Source organism: Empidonax traillii, unplaced genomic scaffold (assembly GCF_003031625.1).
Source record: "Empidonax traillii isolate 1590-97213 ecotype Southwest subspecies unplaced genomic scaffold, ASM303162v1 scaffold319:size813200, whole genome shotgun sequence".
Lineage (NCBI taxonomy): Eukaryota > Metazoa > Chordata > Aves > Passeriformes > Tyrannidae > Empidonax > Empidonax traillii.
This window is the reverse complement of record NW_020955512.1, coordinates 216,302-236,016: the sequence shown is the minus strand read 5'-3', so window position 1 is coordinate 236,016 and position 19,715 is coordinate 216,302. Positions and strand designations below refer to the sequence as shown.

At 42.2% G+C, this 19,715-nt stretch overlaps 1 protein-coding gene across 1 annotated transcript in view; it reads left to right on the top strand.

The window, feature by feature from the left end:
- FNDC3B (fibronectin type III domain containing 3B) overlaps positions 1-19,715 on the top strand; it is a 196,332-nt gene that overhangs the window by 38,277 nt on the left and 138,340 nt on the right. Inside the window, exon 3 of the mRNA XM_027891324.1 lies at positions 7,417-7,492. Within this exon, the coding sequence (XP_027747125.1) occupies positions 7,417-7,492 (76 nt within the window). The remainder of the gene's footprint in view (positions 1-7,416; positions 7,493-19,715) is intronic.

The following is a 19,715-nucleotide window of genomic DNA, read 5'->3' as shown; positions in this document are numbered from 1 at the left end:
CAGTATCTCTGATGAGATTTTAAGATCCTAAAAATGCTGAGATTGGAAAAAAGGGAAGCAGGAAAGAAATGGAGAATAGCAGTAATGTCTGCTATTCTTGGCTTACCTGAATGTGCTGATCCCAGCAGGCCTGTGTACTACCCTGTGCTTCATTATAAGAAGCAGACGTGAATTTTGAGTGGGGTTTTGAAGGAAGGCAAGTTTACAGTTGCTTTAATTTTTTTCTGGGAGATATTCTCTAATAAGCTCTATCAGAAGTTGGTAGAATGATCATAGGACCATAATGGTGCCCTCATGCTGGGTTGCAGCCTGAAGGTTCAAGCTAATAGGTGGTAGGTTTGCAAACATGTCACTGGAGTTAAGGTTTCTCTTTGTAGAACATTTCTCCTAGCAGTTTTTCTGTGTTGCTCAATCTGGTTCCCTCCTGATGTGAGACATTTCAGCAAAGCATTTTGGTGAAGGTAGAAGCAAGCTATCCTCCTCAGATCAATATAAAATGTCATTCTCTTCTCATTCTCCTTCCAAGCTGCATTTTGAGCTAGAGCAGCCTCAAGAGGAAGAAGAATTTACACTTTCCTTGTAAGCTTCAAAGGCTGTTTGCTTCTCTGGATTCTTATTATGATTAGGTTTTCATTGCTGTGATTTTTTTTTTTAAATTAATTTCAGCACAGTGTGCTTTGACTTGAAAAAATAGAAAAGAAAGGTTTTAATGGTTGTATTTACCAAGTCTAATATTATGTGCTTAAGTGAAGGAACAGGCTTATTGATACTGGATAATTGTGCTTTAAATACACCCTTTCCTCCCTCCTGGAAACCATTTATCAGGTCAGGCTGTCCTGTAGGTCCTCCTGTATTACAGAAAGAATAAGCGAAGTGTTCTGAGCCCTCCTCTGAGATGGGGCTCTAAGCCCAGTCTTTCAGTTTCCCCATCCTTGATGATTCAGCAGCCTGGCTTGGCAGATGCCTCTGTTGCCTTTAAAGTAGTTTCTCAGCTAATGTTCTGCAGCAAAAAGAACTGCTGGTGCACTTGCAGCACATTGCTGCCTGATTTTGCTGTGCTGTGTGAACGTGACTCAGCAGAACAGTTCTGGGCCAGGTCCTTCTTCTACTTAAATGTTTGCTGGATGATGCTTTTAGACCTCATCACCTTATCTCTTTAAGTGCTTGTAGCTGGAATACCAGTTTTCCAGTGAGAGTTTTTTGGCCTCTAGTCTAGATGTGCCCTCCTCTGTTGCAAAGCTTAACTACCTTTTGTGCTTTATCATTTTCATCCTAGTCCTGAAGCTTTAGTTGATGTCTTTGCTTTTTAAAAGTGCAGTTCTAAAATGGAATTAAATTGGAATAAACGCTTTGATCTAGCAAGTGGAACTATGTTAAATGTTCTTAATGTGATTTATTATGAAGTAGAAGTGACTGTTAAGTGTTTGAAAGAGATTTATCTTAGTTACTTGCAAGGTGGGAACAGCCCTCAGGATAGACTCACATAGGAATGACTTCCTTAGAGAGATGGTTTGTATTACTCCATAAAGAGGTGCTAGTTTTAGGAGGACATGTGCTTTTACAGGGTGTAATTACAGTCTCTGTTAGAAGCTGGTGGTGAGAAAGCACCACAGCTGAGCTGATGGGAGATGAGGCGCGTGGAGTTTTTCCAGGCTGCAGTGTGGCCAGCAGGGAGATCAGTGCCTCATGCCTTGGAGCTGACAGAATGGAGGGTCTGATAGGATGCTCTGGGTGCACTTGCTGTTGCTCACCCTTATGTGTTTCTGGATTTGTGGAGCCTCAGCCATGCCAGCACGATAGAGCTGTGCTTGTGAGCTGTGCCTGGAAATGCTGAGCTCCAGAGAAAAGCTCTTTCTCAAAAGGCCCATTCTTAAATATGTAGAAGAAAGACTGGAGCTGGTGAAACACCTTGGCTTTGCCAGCAGCCAGCTGGAGAGGGATGCAAAAGGCAATTCTGCCAGTGAACAGTCCTGCAGTGTAAGGCAGTTGCATGGGAATGTTCACTTGCTTTATCTTCCTGAGGGTAAGTGCTGCAGAGCTGTACAGGGCAGGGCGAGGAATGTCTCTGCCTGCTTGACAGTAATCCCTCTTTCCTAGACTACCCAAAATGGCATTTTTACCTTTGACTTTTTTTTTTTTCAGTTTCCCACACTTTGTTTCCACTACTGCTGACTGTATTTAATGCTTTCATGTCCCTTTCAGAGCTGCTGCTTATTCTGTTTCTGCTTTTAATCCACTTGTAACTCCTTTGGGGATTCAAGGAGCAATAATTAACCTTTTTGGTCCAAGAATTTCAATGCTTTCCTGTAGGTACTCCACTGCAAGCTCTAAAAAAGGTTGCAGTTAAAGTGGAAGGGTAGCTACCTGTGCTACAGCACATCTATACAGAATGTTGGACAATTTAGTATGGAAGTTTTATTTCAGCTGGGTTTGTTTACTCACTGCGCCTGCAAAGGTGTAGCAGGTTTTCTGCTTGCCTGATCTTTTGTAAAGGTGTGTTTACCAGCCCTGTGGTTTCACCATTTAGCTGGAACTCAGACACTGTACATAGTGCTGGGTGTGCTTGTTCTTGTCTTTTAGGGTCACATGCTTTAAATGAGGGAGACAAGTTGGTCTGAACGAGGAAGGAGATTTGGTACTTCCCCGTAGCACAACTCTGTGCACCTGTGCAAGTGTTTGAACAGTACCACAGCATCTGAGCTGAGTGAATGAACTTCCTGCCAAAATGTAGAGTTACCTCTTCAGGGTTTCTTTAACTATATATTTCTTTTACTTATACTGCTTGTTTGGCATGTGTTTAACGTGTGACAAGTTAGAAGGTTCAGAATCTGTCACTTTTGGGCTTTGCTATCAAGAGCACTCAAGGTAAATCAACTGAATTCTTTCGTGCCTCTTTTCATGCCTCTGTTTTTTGTCCTATCAAAAAACAAAAAGGTTGAGCCCAGAACACTGTTATTAGTTTCTAATAAAAGACTGCATAAGTTTTCAAAAGTCACTGTCTTATTGTTTAAGATTTAGTGTGTTCCCTGACTTTTTTTTTTCTTACTGAAGAGAGGCTGAACATATTTATTCTACCTGCTCCTGTGTGACTGAGGAGATCTGTGTTACTGAGAAGAGTATTGCACCCATAATTCTTTGGACCTTCCTGTGGCATGGACCTGGAAATTCACTGGGATCTGGGGCACAGTTTTTTTTGAAGTAGAATACAGAAGAGATCCAACCAATCATTTTTTTGCACTGTAGAAATTGTAAATACAGTAAACTCTAATCATTAAAAGTGTTTTTGAGGAACCTGTGGCTGGATCCCAGGTGGTGCCTGTGATGCCATGCTCCCCAGTTGTATGAAGCATGGTACATCTAAACGGGGAAGGGAAAATCCACCACATGGAAAGGATTTAAGGCAGGGTTTTTAATAAGCCACAGCAGTGCAAGGGGCTGTTTGACCACAGCGAGGAAAATACTATGGTTATGGTCCTTCTCATGAAGGGGAAATATTTTATATGGGGACTGTATTGCATCACATGGAGGCAGGTGAATGTTGTCCTACTCGCTGGCTCACCTGTGCTCACAGGTGAGGGCCCACAGAGCAGCTGGGGAGGTGATGGCCTGACTTGAGAGTGAATTTTCTTCTGTGTGCCTAAACTAGTAGGATACAGAAAAGTATATAATAGTTGGGTTGGAAGGGGCCTTAAAGCTCAAGTCATTCCAACTCCCTGGCCATGGGCAAGGATACCTTTCAGTAGACCAGGTTGCTCCAAGCTCTGTCCAGCCTGACCTTGAACACTCCCAGGGATGAGGTACCCACAACTTCTTTGGGCAACCTGTTCCAGTGTCTCACTACCCTCATAGTGAAGAATTTCTTCCTAATATCTAATTTTAACCTGCCCTCTTTCGGTTTATGTGTTCCTGAACCTGAGCTTTAAGCCTGTGTTAGCTTTGTGGGCAGGTTTGTTAGTCTTTTTCCCAGCTCCCAGTAGGCATGAGAGACAGACAGTGGGATCAAGAGGGACACAAGTGACACGTGCTTGGCTTGTCGTGAAAACCTAGTCTGGATGTACTGTGTGGGATTATAAATATTTATAGTAACTATGCAACTTAGCAACATTCATCACTCAACAAACATGGCTTTTGATAAAATGTAATGACTTTCTTAAACGCAAAATAAAAGCAGGAAGTGCATTATGGAGATAACAGGCTTTCTCTGAGGATGCAGCAGGTAAGGCTGGGCTTCAGCACCGGGTGGATTAAACTGTTAAATTAAACATCCAAGTACTTTTTAGGGAAAAGAAAAAGCCTTTGGGGCTGGGCTGCTGACGCCCTGCTCGCAGCTGTTCACAGGCTCCAGTTTTTGGATGGGAGGAGGCCAAGGACTGAAGCTGGGCTGGAGTGACCTCGGATGTCAGACCCCACCCTCGAGGTGCTGCCGACCAGCACTGTGGGCTCCAAGTGACTCTTCAAGCTCCCTCTCCTCTGTTGCCATCTCATAAATGTGCATACTCGGGGTGATGAATATTGGAAGAGCCGTAGGGCAATTGAAGTTCATCTGGGTTTGTTTTCATCGAAATGAAGACGTTATCTTTACACTTTTATATTGCTTTCCTCGGATTTTTAATTAAAAGCTTTAGAGGCAAGGCGTTCTCGTGAAGATCCCCTTGTGTGAAAGGGAAGAGAGAAGCTGCATTTCAGGCTGCAGAATATGGTTTTGCTGTTTATGAGGGCGTGGGGAAAAATAAATCTCGGAATTAGTTTTATATACTTAGTGTGTATAAACAAAAGAAATTGCAGTGCGCCTGGACATTATTTGTCCCAGGAAATTGGGACAAATTGGGGGAGTTGGCTGGAAGATTGCCAATGTATAATACTGAGTATGTGCTGGTTTAATGGTTTGGCTTCAGCTGTGTATGGCCTGTGCCCTGCAGTCTCCTGGGGTCATGTGCAGCACGGGGTGAGTGCAGAGGGGTTGGGTGGTGGGATGGATTATGGGGAAAACCCCAGTACCCCAGCTTTGGGAAAGGAGAGGCTGGGGCTGGGTTGCAGCCTGATGGAAGGGTCTGCCTGCAGTGCCAGGGCAGGTGGAGGGTCTTGCTTGAGGAACCTGATCACTGCTCTGGGTATGAGTCCATTTCAATTACATGTGCTTGTGTTCTCACTGTCCTTCTCTGTGTCCAGCCCTTGCTCCAGTGTTGACCCACATCAGTCACACGTTGGCTATTCCTGTTTGCTCTTGATATGGCTGCTTTCCCCCAGCAACAGCCTGTAAATGTTTTCTTCTGCTCCAGAGGTGACTAATTTGAGCATCTGTCAATAAGGAGTTATTTCCATATCTATAATATTTTAATAGAAGCTACTATATATAAGTCCCAGGCTCTGCCCATGGGCTCGTGATGGGGGGGATGGAGCTATGTGGCTGCTGCCCTACAGGAAACTCATTTGTTGCTGGAGCAAAATGTTTGTGTTAAAAAGTGTGTGATTAGGCAAGGACAATGCTACTTCTTTTTGACTATCACAAGCAACAGCTGTTATTGGGTATGTCATGGTTTTTTTAATGTGGAAATACGAGGAGTTATTTTTAAAGGACACTTGCAGGCATGGTAATGTGGACACTTGGGCTGGTGATGGAATTTGGACAGGAATTTGTAAATCAATCCCTTCTGATAACTCTGGGATAGGGTTATGTAGTTGGATGAGTCCCTTTCTCACTGTCAGTCTTGTATCTGCTGTTAAACTCAGCTCTCTGTTTTAGCAAAAAGATGGAGCTTTTCATGCAGAGGCCTCAGTCTGGTTAGGGTCTGTATTTTGAGGAGTTGGACCACGTTCTTCCAAAGGTGTGAAGGTGTGCAGGGTCTTCTGATTTATGTTAATCAAATGTGTTAGTAAATAACCAGCTTTAGAGCTGTTGGTTTAGACCTATAATGCAAATAAGGTGATGGAATATTTTTATAATTCTTTGCTTCTTTGTGTTCTGGTTTCTGGTTTGTTGGTTGTTTTGGGATTTTTTTTTAAGCTGGATGACACTGCTTTGCTCTGTGCTTCTTTTGACCTGATGCCCATGTCCTGTTGTGGATAATTCATGCCTATTCATACCAAAAGAGCACTTTAATGCTGTCACTTACATGCTGATTGTTTGGAGATTAGGGATGGAATGGCTTTGTGCCTCTTATCTTTTCTGAACCATTTATTGTGCTCTGTATGCTGGATCAGATCCACCCTGATCAGTGCTCCCTGAGAAGTGATAGTTGCAGACAACATAATGGCTTTCATATGTCATTTCTCTGATTTCCAGCTTGTGCTTTAAAATTGTTGCTGGAATAATGGGTTTCTGTAGGATTACTGTAATTGAAAAGGTCATTTAAGTAACAATTATCTGGCTTAAGGAATTCAGAAACACAACGTGAATTCAAATTCTGTCTTTCCAGATAGAACTAATAAATTCTGCATGCGGACATCCCAGAATATAAAGACCAGACCTAAATTTGGAGAGGAAGGTTTCACCGAAAAAAAAAAATTAGGTTAATCTTGGTATAAACTGAAAACTTAATTTATATCTTGATTGAACTTCTGACAATGCACAGTTAGCAGAAATGCGTTTAAAGTATTTTACTAAAAGTTTCACAAACAACAAGGTGGGATAAATGGTCAGTAGTTCTCAGTGAAACTGTCCATTAAAGAAAGAAATCTGAATAAGAAGTTTTAAACCCATCCTTTCAGACACTGGAAAATGAATAAAGATGTATATAACATGCCCTGAACTGGGTCACATTTTGGTGGTTCCTGGTGTTTGTAGCATTCCCATCATCTGCAGAGATCAGCAATGGGAGATGGGGGTGATCTTTTTATTATTTAAAAAAAATATTATATTTGTCATACATAAATAGTTAATTGGTTCCCCATGCAGCTGTTGAACTGTGTGTGTGCCTATGGATTTGGCTTAACTGAGATCTGCTAGGCTTAAGACTGAAGGATAAATTTTAAAAAATGTAACAGATTAACTTCCCTGACAAGGCAAAATAACTTCTATTCCCGTTAACTTGGAATCCCAGCATGGGTTGGTGCTGCCTGGAGTTTGTTACGTGTGCTCTCTGCTCTCATGTGCCAGTGATCTGAAGATTTACGTCCTTAGCTATCAGCGCTGGGCCAAGTTAAACACACTCCCAAGAGTTTGGTGTGGATCCCAAAGCCATAATTCCCACCTGTGCACAAGGAAGTTACATCTCTATTTCTGATCTCAAAATGTAGGTGGGTAGGTGGACTTCAAATCTCTTCCTGCTCTTGGACCCTGCTGGTACCCAGAGCTGTACCAGTCTGCTCAGCCCATGCCTCTTCCAGAGAAAGGATAATACGCTCGTGTTGGGGACAATTAATTTGTAAGATCACAGTGAAACAGATGTGATGTTTTTGTTTCTCTTCTTTCCGCAGGTCTTTTTCGTTCAAGTTAATCCAGGTGAAACCTTTACAATAAGGGCTGAGGATGGAACCCTGCAGTGCATCCAAGGTAAGAGGATACACGAACACGTGGGTGAGCGTTGCTTGCATTATGGAACACCCATTCTGTCGGCTCCCCAGAAATGGGATATGCAGGTCTGAAAATACACCGAAACGCTTTTGCAGACGTGGCTGCTCGATGTATTCTAGGACTTTAATATCTCAGAATGAGTCATGACTTTCTTGGAAGTCTAGAAGATTTCTCTGTCTTCGGTTATTTGTCAGTCCCATCTTACAGTTTCTTTGTATCTTTTCTGTGCCCCCTCCCACTAAGAATGTGGAGGAGTGGGTGGTTGTTGCTTGAAGTTCCATCCCCATGGAAATGATGAATTAATAGTTGTTTGAGATAGACGTTACAGAAGCTTCCCTGAACACCATCCAGGATTATTTGGTCTTGATGAGCAGTAATAACAGCAATTTAAAGCTGCTTGTTGAGATTTATAGCCAACATGCTGTGTGGTAAGAAATTGGTCCATGTGGCAATTAACAGAGGAATAAAGTTGGCTACTCCTTTTATTCGAAATGAATGCTTTATTCTGGGTTAGTACATTAAAGATTTCCATTACAAATATAATTATGACACCATTTATTTATAATTTTGCTTTTGCTCAAAGTGGTGTTCAGACAGTGTATTTAAATGAAAGCAACTTGAAACCTCCTGGTTCTGTATTCCCAGTAATTTAACATGTTTTTGCCAATGGGGCTTGTTTGGTACTCATCAGCAGTCTTTCATAAAATTGATTTAGAATTGGTAACATAAAATTGTCTCCTTTTTTTTTGCTAGAGCTGCAGTATTGACCACCAAAGTACACATGTTTATTTGTACACACCCTTGAAGTTCAGTCTGAAAATTCCTGATATTCCTTACCTGCTAAAGCTTCAAATCCTACTTTATTGTAAAAACATATTTATTGCTGAAATAAGTACATGCTCCAAACACAGAAGAGCACCTGACCGTGTTCCTGTTGTGTGTTTTGGATTTTTTAAATTTTGGTAAAGCTGTTTTCACAGTGTGATTTGGAACTTAAATAGTGGTAATAGTGATCTATTGCAGGAGAAGCTGTAATCAGCCAGCAAACTGACTAAGATTGGGATTTGTGACAGTTCTATTTTTCCTGTGCTCATTATAAAATGCTTGTTTTGTGTGCAGTGTTTTTGGAAATTACACACCCTCCTTGCTCCACAAAACTTAGTGTCTTTTTTTTTCCCCCTTACAGTATTTTGTGTGTTTAAAGGTTAATGTATTCCCTATATGTAGGGCAGCACTCAGACAATGATGCATTTTCCATTGCTCCCCCAGTGCACTATGATTAGCAAGATACAGAATAATTTTAGCACCATGTTAAGGCATCATGAAAGTCTCTCTTTTTGGGCAGTGCCTGTGAGGTGGTGGCTCCCTGTGGAATGGATGATACTCGCTTTTTCCTTACTGCCACGCGCTGTGTTATGACATCAGATGTGCTTGTAAATGTTCACAGTATGAAGGGCTGCTTTATTATAAATTGGGTGATTCTCCTGAGTTCAGGGAGTGAACACTGTTAATAAAAACTTGAGATGTTGTGGCATGGTTACACTAAATTCTTCAGGATATACGAAAGCTGCTCTTCCCTTTGGCATGTGACTGTTCTGTAGGGACAGCTAATATTGCTTATGTAAAGTAATTCTTTTAGCATTATTTTACATATGACTTCTTGAGAAGCATGAAACCTTCAGGTTGTGCCCCTCCAGCCTGTTCTGGAAGTCCTCTGAGCCACTCCTTGGTGTCCAGGACCCTGTTTGGCTGCACAGCTGTGGTGTATATGGGGGAGGGTGGTGATGCTGTGCTTTAGAGGACTGAGGCAAAAACAAGAGTAAAAAAAGAAGGCTTAGTGTCTTCTCAAAGTTGGAAGAAAGGTACTTGCTTTAGGAAAACCTCCGTGGAATATCCTCTGTTTTAAACACCATGGAGCGTAATTAGCCACTAATTGAGTAATCACTGTTTTAAACCAGAAAGAAAAGATGCACGTCTGAATGTCTCTGTTTTGGTGAAGCAGTCCTTAATACAAAAACTTCTTCCAGTTCCTCAGGGTTGCACCAGTAACATAATCAGTGGAAACTTCAAAAATAAAAATGCCCCTGACTGAGAAACTGCCTCCCAAATACTGTAAAACTGGAATAAGTGCGTACTGGTAATCGAAGGTGCAAAGTGTTACAGAAAATGCTCTCTCCATTCCTGTTTTCTATTTGCTTGTAGCTGGAGGTGACTTGTTTAAGATGCTGATTTATGAGCCCAGCCCCATAGATCACCGTGTGGGGCTGGATTAAGCAGCTCTTGGAAACGACAGTGGCTCGGAGAAGTTCAGGTGGTCAGTGGGCATGGAGGGGGTCTGTGGTTTCCTTGAGAGGACAGATCTAAAGAGGAAATAAGTAAAAAAAAAATACAATAAATCTGGTCTTTCAAAAAAATCAAGCCCTTGAGTGCACAGTCCCCACGTCGGGTTATTTAGGGAAGTGTCTGAGCAGTTCCAGGTGCTCTCACCAGGACTTGTGTTGTCAGCTGACTTCCTCAGGGTTTGCCTTCTCCGTCCCACGTGGTAGAAGAGATGCTGTGGTATGTGACTTTTGTAGCCTTTGTAAAAGCAGCCAGATAAAGGAATAAAGAAGGGGAATGTTGGGGATTAATTGAGATTAATTTTTTAATAGTTGCTGGAAGCTGAATCATGTAGAAGCCCGGGACCTGGCGCTGCCTGTGAGGGCAGGAGCCAGGTGCTGGTCTGTTAAACACCTGAGTGCTTGCTGAATATTGGGGCTGGCCACCTGGGCTGTGTTGTGAGGCAGAACCATAAAGCACATCCTTTATTTGTGTGCGATTACATGACCAGCCTTTGTTCCTTCTAAGCCGTGTGTGTTAATGGCGAAGTATTAGTGTACTTCCTCTGAGACTCCCAGGATCCCTGGGGAGCAGGGGAGGGAAGCCCAGTGCTGCCAACCACCCAGGCTGAGCGCTGGGCTCTGACTGCAGAGCTCTGCCTCTGTGGGTGGTTCAGGGGAGGCTGATTTAGGATCTTAGTTCAGTATCTTTGAGAGATGAAACGGCTGTATGTGCTGTATCATCAGTATTTTAAGAGCTGCTCTTTATATATAAAGTTTTGACAGATAATAAATACTTCATAAATGCGTCAATACTTTAAATACTTCATTTCCTTTTCACGTTTTTTCACTTAATTTTTCACAAACTCGGGTCCTGACTGTTGCTAGCTCTGCAAGAAAAGGACAAGGGCAAGGCATATCCTCACCCCTTTCTTTGCTCAGCTATTAACTGTGGACCTTCTATTTCCTTCATATGAAAGATTGCTGCTAACTAGTGCTTTGGGGTAAAACCACACTGAATGAAATATGGGGGAGGGCGAGAACATGGGTCTAATCAACTGCAGAATGGAACTAAAACAGCTCCCTGTATTGAAAGAAGAAAAGGTATTCTGCTTTCTAAATTTCAGAATAAATCCCGTGTGAATATGACATGTTCAGGAAATTCCCCTTTTTCTGCTGACTGATTGAAGAGTGGTGTTTTTAGCCATTATCTTCAGATCTTTGGTAGGAACTTCTGTTGCTGCCTGAGAATTGTCATTTACACTTTAAAAATGGACAGTTGGTGCATAGTTTGGGGCAGTGAAGCTGTACTTAAGAATCTGTTCAGAGCTTTTTCATCCTGAAAGGCAATAATGCCAAGCTGTCATACCCACTGTGCTATGAATAATATGGACAGAATGATTATTCTGGTGCCACTTGACCTTGCTTGTCACCCACATGTTGGAAACACACACGTACGGAGTACGCAGACTGCGTGAAGCTTCTGTCCATTGATCACGCAGAATTGCTCAATTATTGCTAAATGTCCTTTTTGTTGCCATCCATCTAAACGGTCCTCAAACTGGGTCTCATTTTCTGCCACAAACCAACCAAACCGAGTTTTCTGCTCTGTAATTTTCTGTATAAATGCAAAGCTGCAAAAAGCCTGTAACAAGGGTAGAAGAACAGGCAGCAGAAAAGCAGATGACAGAGTAAAAAATGGAATTCCTGGTCTATTCTACCTAACCCCTTATGCTGGGAATACTCCCTTGAAACTCGCCTCTAACCTTTTGTTCAATATGATAGCACAAGGTTTGGGATAGTGAAGCACAAAATTTGTGTGAAAAGAAAACGTATATGCTAATGGGAGAAATTGTGCTTTATTTCTGGCCTTGAGCAGGGGGAATTCACCCTTGCACAGGGTAAACAAGGCTGTGCATTAAACTGGCTTTTGTGATTTATTCAAGGACAAGGTACAGATGTGCAATGGCAAGGAGGGCTTGTAGCTATGCTGAAGCATAAATATCTGGGTTGTAAACAAGGACCTAAATTGCCTTTGGGTGGTTACATTCTGAAATGAAAATGGGATAAAAACATAGGCAGTTTACTAATACTGATATTTGTTTCACGTGATGTTTTCAAGTGTTTTGCCATTGAGGCTGAACTTGAAGCCCTTGCTTGTTCTTATCTTAGAAAACAAAGAATGCAAGCCCTAAATTTCAGGGCTGCTTTTTTTTTGTGGCTCTAAAAGTGAGTAACTTGAGAGAAAGGCCAGAAGTATGCTAAAAATCTAGCAGCGGTTTCTCAAATGAAAGATTTCCTGGAATTATTATTCCCTTAATTTGGTGTGTGGGTGTGGTTTGGTGTGGTAATGCAAAGGAATGGATAATATTAAAGGTTGAACAGCTGTATATTTGTGAAGGAAGAGCATGTATGTCAGTGAAATAAGGCTGTTGGTGTAGTCTAAGCAAAACAAACAAAACCTGTTTTGGTTTTTTTTCCCCTTTATGGTATGAGATTCGAAATGAGGAAGTGAGTCAGTTTCTTGCAGGGAAGGAAAGAGTTGAAAATAGATGGGACATGGCAGAAGCAATGAGTGATACCTGTGGTGTGCTACAAGGGCGCCAAGATGAGAGTGGTGATGGGCACACACAAAGGAAAAGGTTGGTTACAGATTCACTGAAGGGTTTGGCTTGGAAGAGACTTTAAATATCTCATTCCCACCCCCTGCTGTAGGCAGGGACATCTTCCACTAGACCAGGTTGCTCCAAGCCCCCTCCAACCTGGCCTTGGACACTTCCAGGGATGGGGCACCCACAGCCTCTCTGGGCAACCTGTGCCAGGGCCTCACCAGCCTCACAGGGAAGAATTTCTTCCTAACATCCAGTGTAAACCTGTATTCTCTATTTGAAACCATTACCCCTGCAATAACCATTGTCCTGTTGCTAAATGCCAAAGTTCCTCTCCATGTCTCTTGGAATCCTTTTAGGCACTGGAAGGGGCTTTAAGGTATCCCCAGAGCCTTCTCTTGTCAGGCCAAATAGCCCAAACTCTCAACCTGTCTCCATAGCAGAGGTGCTCCAGTTTTCTGATCATCCTCATGACCCTCCTGTGGACTCTGTCCTTCTTCCACGTTCTTCTTATGCTAGGGGCCCCAGAGCTGGATGCAGTACTCCAGGTGAGGTTTCTTTAAGAGGAGAATAGAGGGGAAGAATTGCCTGTCTTGACCTGCTGGTCCCTCAGATCAGAGGTTGGGGACGAAAGAAGCCGAAAGAGGTGGAACAAAAAAATAACAGGCTCAAATAACTGACTGTGTTTACAATGCTGCAGGTTTACCTGGTGTTCAGAGTGCCTGTTCCACTGCTCTGCAGGTGCAGAGGCAGGTGTTGGGTTCCTCATCGGTGGACATGGTTTCAGTCTGAGATGAAATAGCAGCGGCATCTGAAGTTGTGTTGCTTTGGAGAGGTTTACAGAAGGCTGGAAATACACTTTGATAAAGGGTGACTGGTGAAATCTGCACCTGGAAGGTTCTTTGGGCCCTTCAGGGCAGGCAGTGCCTGTGCACAGGTGAGATCCAGGGGTTGGGGTCAGACTAGTTCAGTCTCTGCTTTTGTCCAGAGCATCTTCTGAATTGTCAGAATTTGTCCCTTGGTTAAATAATTTTATGACTGTTTTCGAAATAATGCTTCAAAGCACTGCATTGATCAGAACACCAAATTCTGCAAAGCAGGAAGGAATAGAGTCCTTTTTCACTTGTGGTAGTTGGGAAATGCATGTGGTCAGGTGTCCTCCTGGGACATGGAAAGGGCTCCGGGGCACATACCAAGGTGCATGGGAGCAGGACAGGAAGGACTTGCTTTGGTTTTGTCAGGGAAGGGAGGGAGAAATGCAGGGTGAGCTCTGATTTTTGGTTCTCCCAAGTGTTTTGACTCTTTCCACCTACGTGCTGGTGTGCAGGCTGGTGGGCACGGCATGGAAAACTTTCTGTAGGAAATGTAGTTTCATTCAGACTGTTTTGGTCATTAGGGTTTGGAGCAAAATGATTTGTGTGGCGGTGTTCTGAAACGCAGCTCTTGGTATTAAATAGCTTTTGTTTACACTTTGTTTATTGAGTTTTGGCTCAGTTTCTTTCTGTTTTACAGTAAGGGCGCTTTTCATCCTCTTATGTTTTAAACCATAACTCTTCCTCCTCATTTATGTCGTCTTGCTTGACTTACGGTACTTGGTGTCTAGATTTAATGTTTGATGGGAAAGCCAGGCCTGCAATACCCATTGGTCTCCTTGGTGCATCAACACGTTTAAATAAGTTTTTGATTTATTAAAGTTCTTTCTGTTAACGGACAAATGAGAAATTATCTGCACAAGCATCCTGCAGAACAAAGCTGTGGTCGAGAACTCTAATCTGGAAGAATCTCATGTCACTGTAATTCCTGTCTAACCAGCCTTTGTTGTATTGGCCAAATTATTTGCTTTTCATAACAACAGTCAGTATCATCCTTTAGAGGCACTGTCACCATCTTCTGACTTTGGCAGCTTTGGTGTGTCCACAAGCTCAGCATGGGCACATCCCCAGAGCTGGGCTCAGCTGAGCTTTTCCTGTTGGGATGATATCCATGGTGCACTCTGTAGTCTTTCAAAGCTTTCTTGATAGATTCTGTTCTTTTATTTTCACGTTGTTGCCAATTGTTAATCAGAAAGCACCAGAATTTGCAGTGGAACCTTTTATCCTTTGTTTTATTTCTGGTATTTTTGGTGACTACCTGTATGTCAGAGATGGGCCCTTTGGCCTTTCAGTGTTTGGTCACTTTGAAAACTGTGGTCCTGATGGTCCAGCATTTGTCCTTCCATATACAATAAATAACTTCCAGGTTTTTATACCTTGGTGGAATTTGCGTCGAAATTTAAGAAGAGAGAGCAAAGGGCTTTTTCCAGAGTAGATTTTTCCCATGTTATGGTCAGTGAGATCATACCTCCATTCTCCACTCATCTCATGGACTTTGTTTTTTAGCACACTACAATCAAGTGTAGGAAACCATGTAAGAAGCCAAGAGTAAACAATGGGATGCTTTTTTTACTGTGAGAATGATCTTAGCTCCTCCATTTTAAAGCTGATAATGCTAAGAATAATCATGGAAATTTATTTTGCATGTGTGCTATTAAATCTTGAACCAGATGCACCTGCACTAGTAGCTTTGCTCTGTGGAATATCTGCTCCCTTACAATTGGTAGCTGTTATTTATTACAACACCCCTGACACAAGACAAAAGAGAAAGGAAACTTGGCATGTAACTGAATTTTAATTTGGCTTAATCTTTCCAAATCCCAAAGTTTGAATGTTTTACTGTACACACTGTGAGGAGAGAACGGGAGAGCAATCCTACTGGAACTGGAAAATGTTTTTGAAACACTGTGAATTTTGTAAGACCCTTGCTAATGGTCTGTGTCCACCTCTGCTGGGAGGGATGGCCACAGTCTCTCCTGCCCCTGCAGCCTGGTCCCTGGGGAAACCACTGCTCTGGGATGGGACCTGACAGCCAGTGCCATGTCCTGCTGACGTGGCCTCTGGACAGAGGAGCTTTGGCACAGGAGATGGGCAGGGGCTGAGTCACCAGCAGGGTGAGAAGTAAATTAGGACTTCAACCGTTTCAGTTTGCACGTATATAAAAATGAAGCCTCCTACTTCCCAGCAGAATAGCACCTAAATGAGCAGAGAAGTAGTTCCTGAAATTTGTCCTTTGCTAAAAAGAAAATTTTTTTTGTTTATTTTTTTGGATTGTCTAAGAATCTGCTGCTGGGAAATGCATTTATCTCTAGAATTAGGACAGCAGACTTGAAAGACTAGTGTTAGAACATATGGTCTGGGCTATAATTTCAGACTTTTTTTGGGTTTGTAAATATGCAGGACTTGTATTTGGGGTTTGCATCTGTCCTTATTTTACTTTTGTGAGTGTATATATGCATATATATATGTCTCACAGAATCAGTACACGTGGTACATTCGAACTAATTTGAAGGGCACTTGGAAAGGCTGTCTCATACACCATATTATGAATTTTGAAAAGTCTCCCAGTATCTCTGGATCTCTCCCCAGAGCACAGGGGTGCTATGTGAACGCATGGATGTCTGCAGGAATGCTGGAGTTGTCAGTGTCAGCCCTGCTCAAAGACAAATAATCCACCAAGTGCAGACCCAGTGCATTCCAATTAATGGTGTCAGGATTTTTAAGTCCAAGATCCACATTCTTTTCCCACTCTACTCAGGCTACAGACCTTGCAAACCCATTAGTCAGTTCTTTTAGTCTTTTCACAGTGTATTAGTGCAGCTGTAGTGCTGAGTTAGTAAAACAATTGTAGTCATCTTTCTTAATCTGAAGCAATTCTGTTTGTTGAGCAGAAGAGTAATGAAATTATTCCATCTTTATTAAATGCTATTAATTTCTATTCTATTAAGTTCTATTACTCCTCCTCATACGCAAATGTTTAGTTTCCTGTACTTTTTATTCTTTAACCTCTATGAGGTTAATGTTGATGCACGAGGTGTGGATTGGGGGTGGGGATGAAGCTCACTGTCACCTAGAATCATTGCATGGCTTTTACCATTATGTTTCTTGTTTCTAGTTTTGAAACAAATCTCAACTTGGATAAGTAATAATAATTAATTGAATTGAAGTGGTGGAGAATGTAAATTAGATTGTTGGTTTTGCTAAATTTTAAATTGTATTTATTCCCACCATAAAAACCCCCAACACATAGTGGTTGTTGAAAGCTGTATTGAATCAGCTGTTGATTCTGCTGTTGTCAGATTTCTTGGGCTGGGTACCTTTCACTGTCTGACAGTCTAACCCCTGCTATATTTAGATACAGTTTGTGTGATCATATCCTTAACACTGTTGTTTGTTCCTTCTGTACCAGCATTTTCTTGTGGTCACTGGGATAGGGTGGGTTCTGTGCCTGTGACATCAGCAGGCTATTTTCTGTGTAATGAATTCATGTTTGTTAATATAGGTTTGAAGAATAGATGTTACTAGCAGAAACAAATTGCTGAGTCATTTTTTTCCCTCTAAGCATCACTGGCTTCAAAACAAGAAGGAAAGGCACAAAACCCCATTCAACCACATTATCCAGTGTGAAACTGCATAACTTTGGACAACCTCAAAGTTGTAGGCTGCCATCCAGTTGTATCAGTAGTAGTTGTTTGAACAGTAAATCTAGAAGCTGATTTAGCATTCCAGATTTTTTGGTTCAAATATCCTAGAAACAAATAAACCTACTCTGTGATTTACTTATTTAAACGCAAGACCTAATTTTGATTTTTCATTTCTTTGTGGGTTAGCGAAAATCAAATACTGCTTAAAAATCAAGCTACTCCTGGAGATGAGTGGGAGTTTTGTTGGTTTTTTTAATGTTAAACAAAAGACCGAGTTCTGTCATAATTTGTGCAATTTAGCTTTTTATTAATGTGCCCCATGTGTTACAATGTAAAGCTGCAGGGTTCTGCACATACTTTGTTTATAAGCTGTGTTTGATTACTGCTTATGGCTTCTTGACTTTTTGATTATATTATTAACAATAGTTTTGATGGTGTGTTTTGTGGTTGTTTTTTCTCTTGCTGCTGGGTGGTTTTTTTCTTTTTTTAAGTTTATTCCTCTTGTTTCCATTGGGAGCAGGATGGGGGAACACTTGAGTTAGATGGGTTTGCAGAAGCAGTGCCTCCCCCTCTGGGTTAGTGTTGATTCTCTGACAATACCCTCCACAGGAGGTTTTGTAAAATATTTAGTAGCACAGGAACCACGTCAACCCAGTGTGCATGGGAAGGATTGCAAATTATTCATCAGCAAGGTGTATTTTCGCTTCTCCTGGCAAGTGAAGGGCTTGTGACCCTGCAGGTATAGAAGAAGGAACCTGTGCAGGAACCCTGGTGTAAGGCTTTGTCAGCCAGATGTTCTCATTGTTACGTTGTGGGAAGGCTTTGGTATTACCAGTGCTGGCCAAGCAAGAGTTTGCAATTTTTTTAGCTCAAAATATGTGTGCATGGGGTTGTTTGTTTTTTTTTTTTTTTCATCTGTACATCTCTCGAGCAAAGTTTCCTAAGTGACCCTGTGGCCTATAACGATCTGTGTACTGTTTATCCAGACTTCACCTTTTAAGCGACGTATGTGTTAAGTGAACCTATGCTGTGTTAGTTGTAAAAATCCAGCCTAAAATTCCTAGAAACTCATAGACTTTTGGTTATCACTCCTGCTGCTGCCGAGGGTCAGGCTCTTCAAATGCCATTTTGGCTTGGTCGCTCCAGATGACCTCGGCATAACGTGATAAAAGGCTATTTTTGTCTCAGCAGACGATATTATCTCATCATAACATTTTTGAACATTTCTAGCTGGATTGTTCTGAATGCTGGAGCTGTGCCTGGAGAGGGGACTGAAACACAATGCCTGCCATTCTCAATTGTGTGAGCCAGAGCCTTTCGGTTTGATGGTGGGACTATGGCGGGTAGGGTGGGAGTGAGACAATTATTAGGTCCTTCCAGCCCAGATCCCAGCACCTGTTGCCTTGAGACTTACATTAGCTCAAACATGTTTAATTTCTATGCCAAGCATTTGTGTATGAGAGATGTGTGTGTCTCTGGGTGTATATGTATGTATTTATATAAAAATAGATATACAGAAATACATACAAATATAAATATAAATATGGTGATTTGTTCACCTTCAGACAGTTACTCAGCTCTCCAAAGCTGTTCCAAGCATGGCTCTCCTCTGGGTGGAAGTATCTCTAGTCTTTGGTACCAGTGTGGAAATGGCAAGCAAGTGCCACTGCGTGATTTGCCCGAAGGATTTTCACTGAGACATCATTAAGGTTACTTAACAAGTTAGAAGTACTTTGCCTCCCTTGAGGGAGAATTCTGATATTTGGAGTGTTTATCAGTCATCTGCAAAATGGAATGAACATAATTGCTGGCTAATTGTTTGCAAGAACTGTGAAATACAATTACCAAGAGTTAAGCTAAAACCAATTGTGTTTATGAAATCTAGCATAAGAAATGCTATATTAATCCTGCCTCAATACCAGGAAACGCAATTAGTGTAATTAAGACTATCATATTGTAATTTGCTTGGCGACTAGAGGCCTTGGCAGCCTCTTTCCCCTGCCAGGGCGGCTGGAGCGGAGCAGGTTCCTGTCGGCGGCTCCTTCTGCTGCCGCTGCCAAGGGAGTTATAAAATGACTTTGTTTGCCCCTGTTGGGGATGCAGGAGATGCAGCTGCTGTCGAGTGGAATAAGTGTTCAAACTCCTGGATTGCAGTGGCTGTGCCATGGCCACAGTGTCCCTTTGCAGACGGCTGTAGGTGGTAACTGCAGCTGGATCCCCGTCTGCAAGCAGAGGGAGGTGGAAGGTTTGGACTCCTCAGTGGGGTTCCTCGAGCTGGAATTTCACCAAAGTGCTCCTTGGGCTGTGGTTTGCCTGCTGTTGGCTGCCAGTCCTGCCCTGACAGCACACTCCAACCTCTACCTCCATCCCGTGGGGGTTTGGGGGTCCTGACCCCCTGTGGAAGAGGGGACAGTGCAGGAGGCACTGTCAGACACTGCCACATCTGCAAGAGGCTGCAACTGGGGCAGAGGAGTGGAGTAGATGAGAATTGCAGTTAGCCTCTCATTAACATTATACAGTGTGTCATGAAAAGCAGATAAAGAAATAGCTTCATGTGTGTGTATTTAAGTAAATTTAAGCAAGTTTAAATTGGTCTTAGGAGTAGTAATTGTAGATACCTCCATGCTGGTAGGGAATAACTTGAACCATTGTGGACCATCACTCTGAAATTTAGCTTTTTGTTGAATATATATTGCTGATAGATTTCTTATAGGTCAGAAAAAAAATGGGTATGTAACATAGTTGTTATTGTTGCAGTT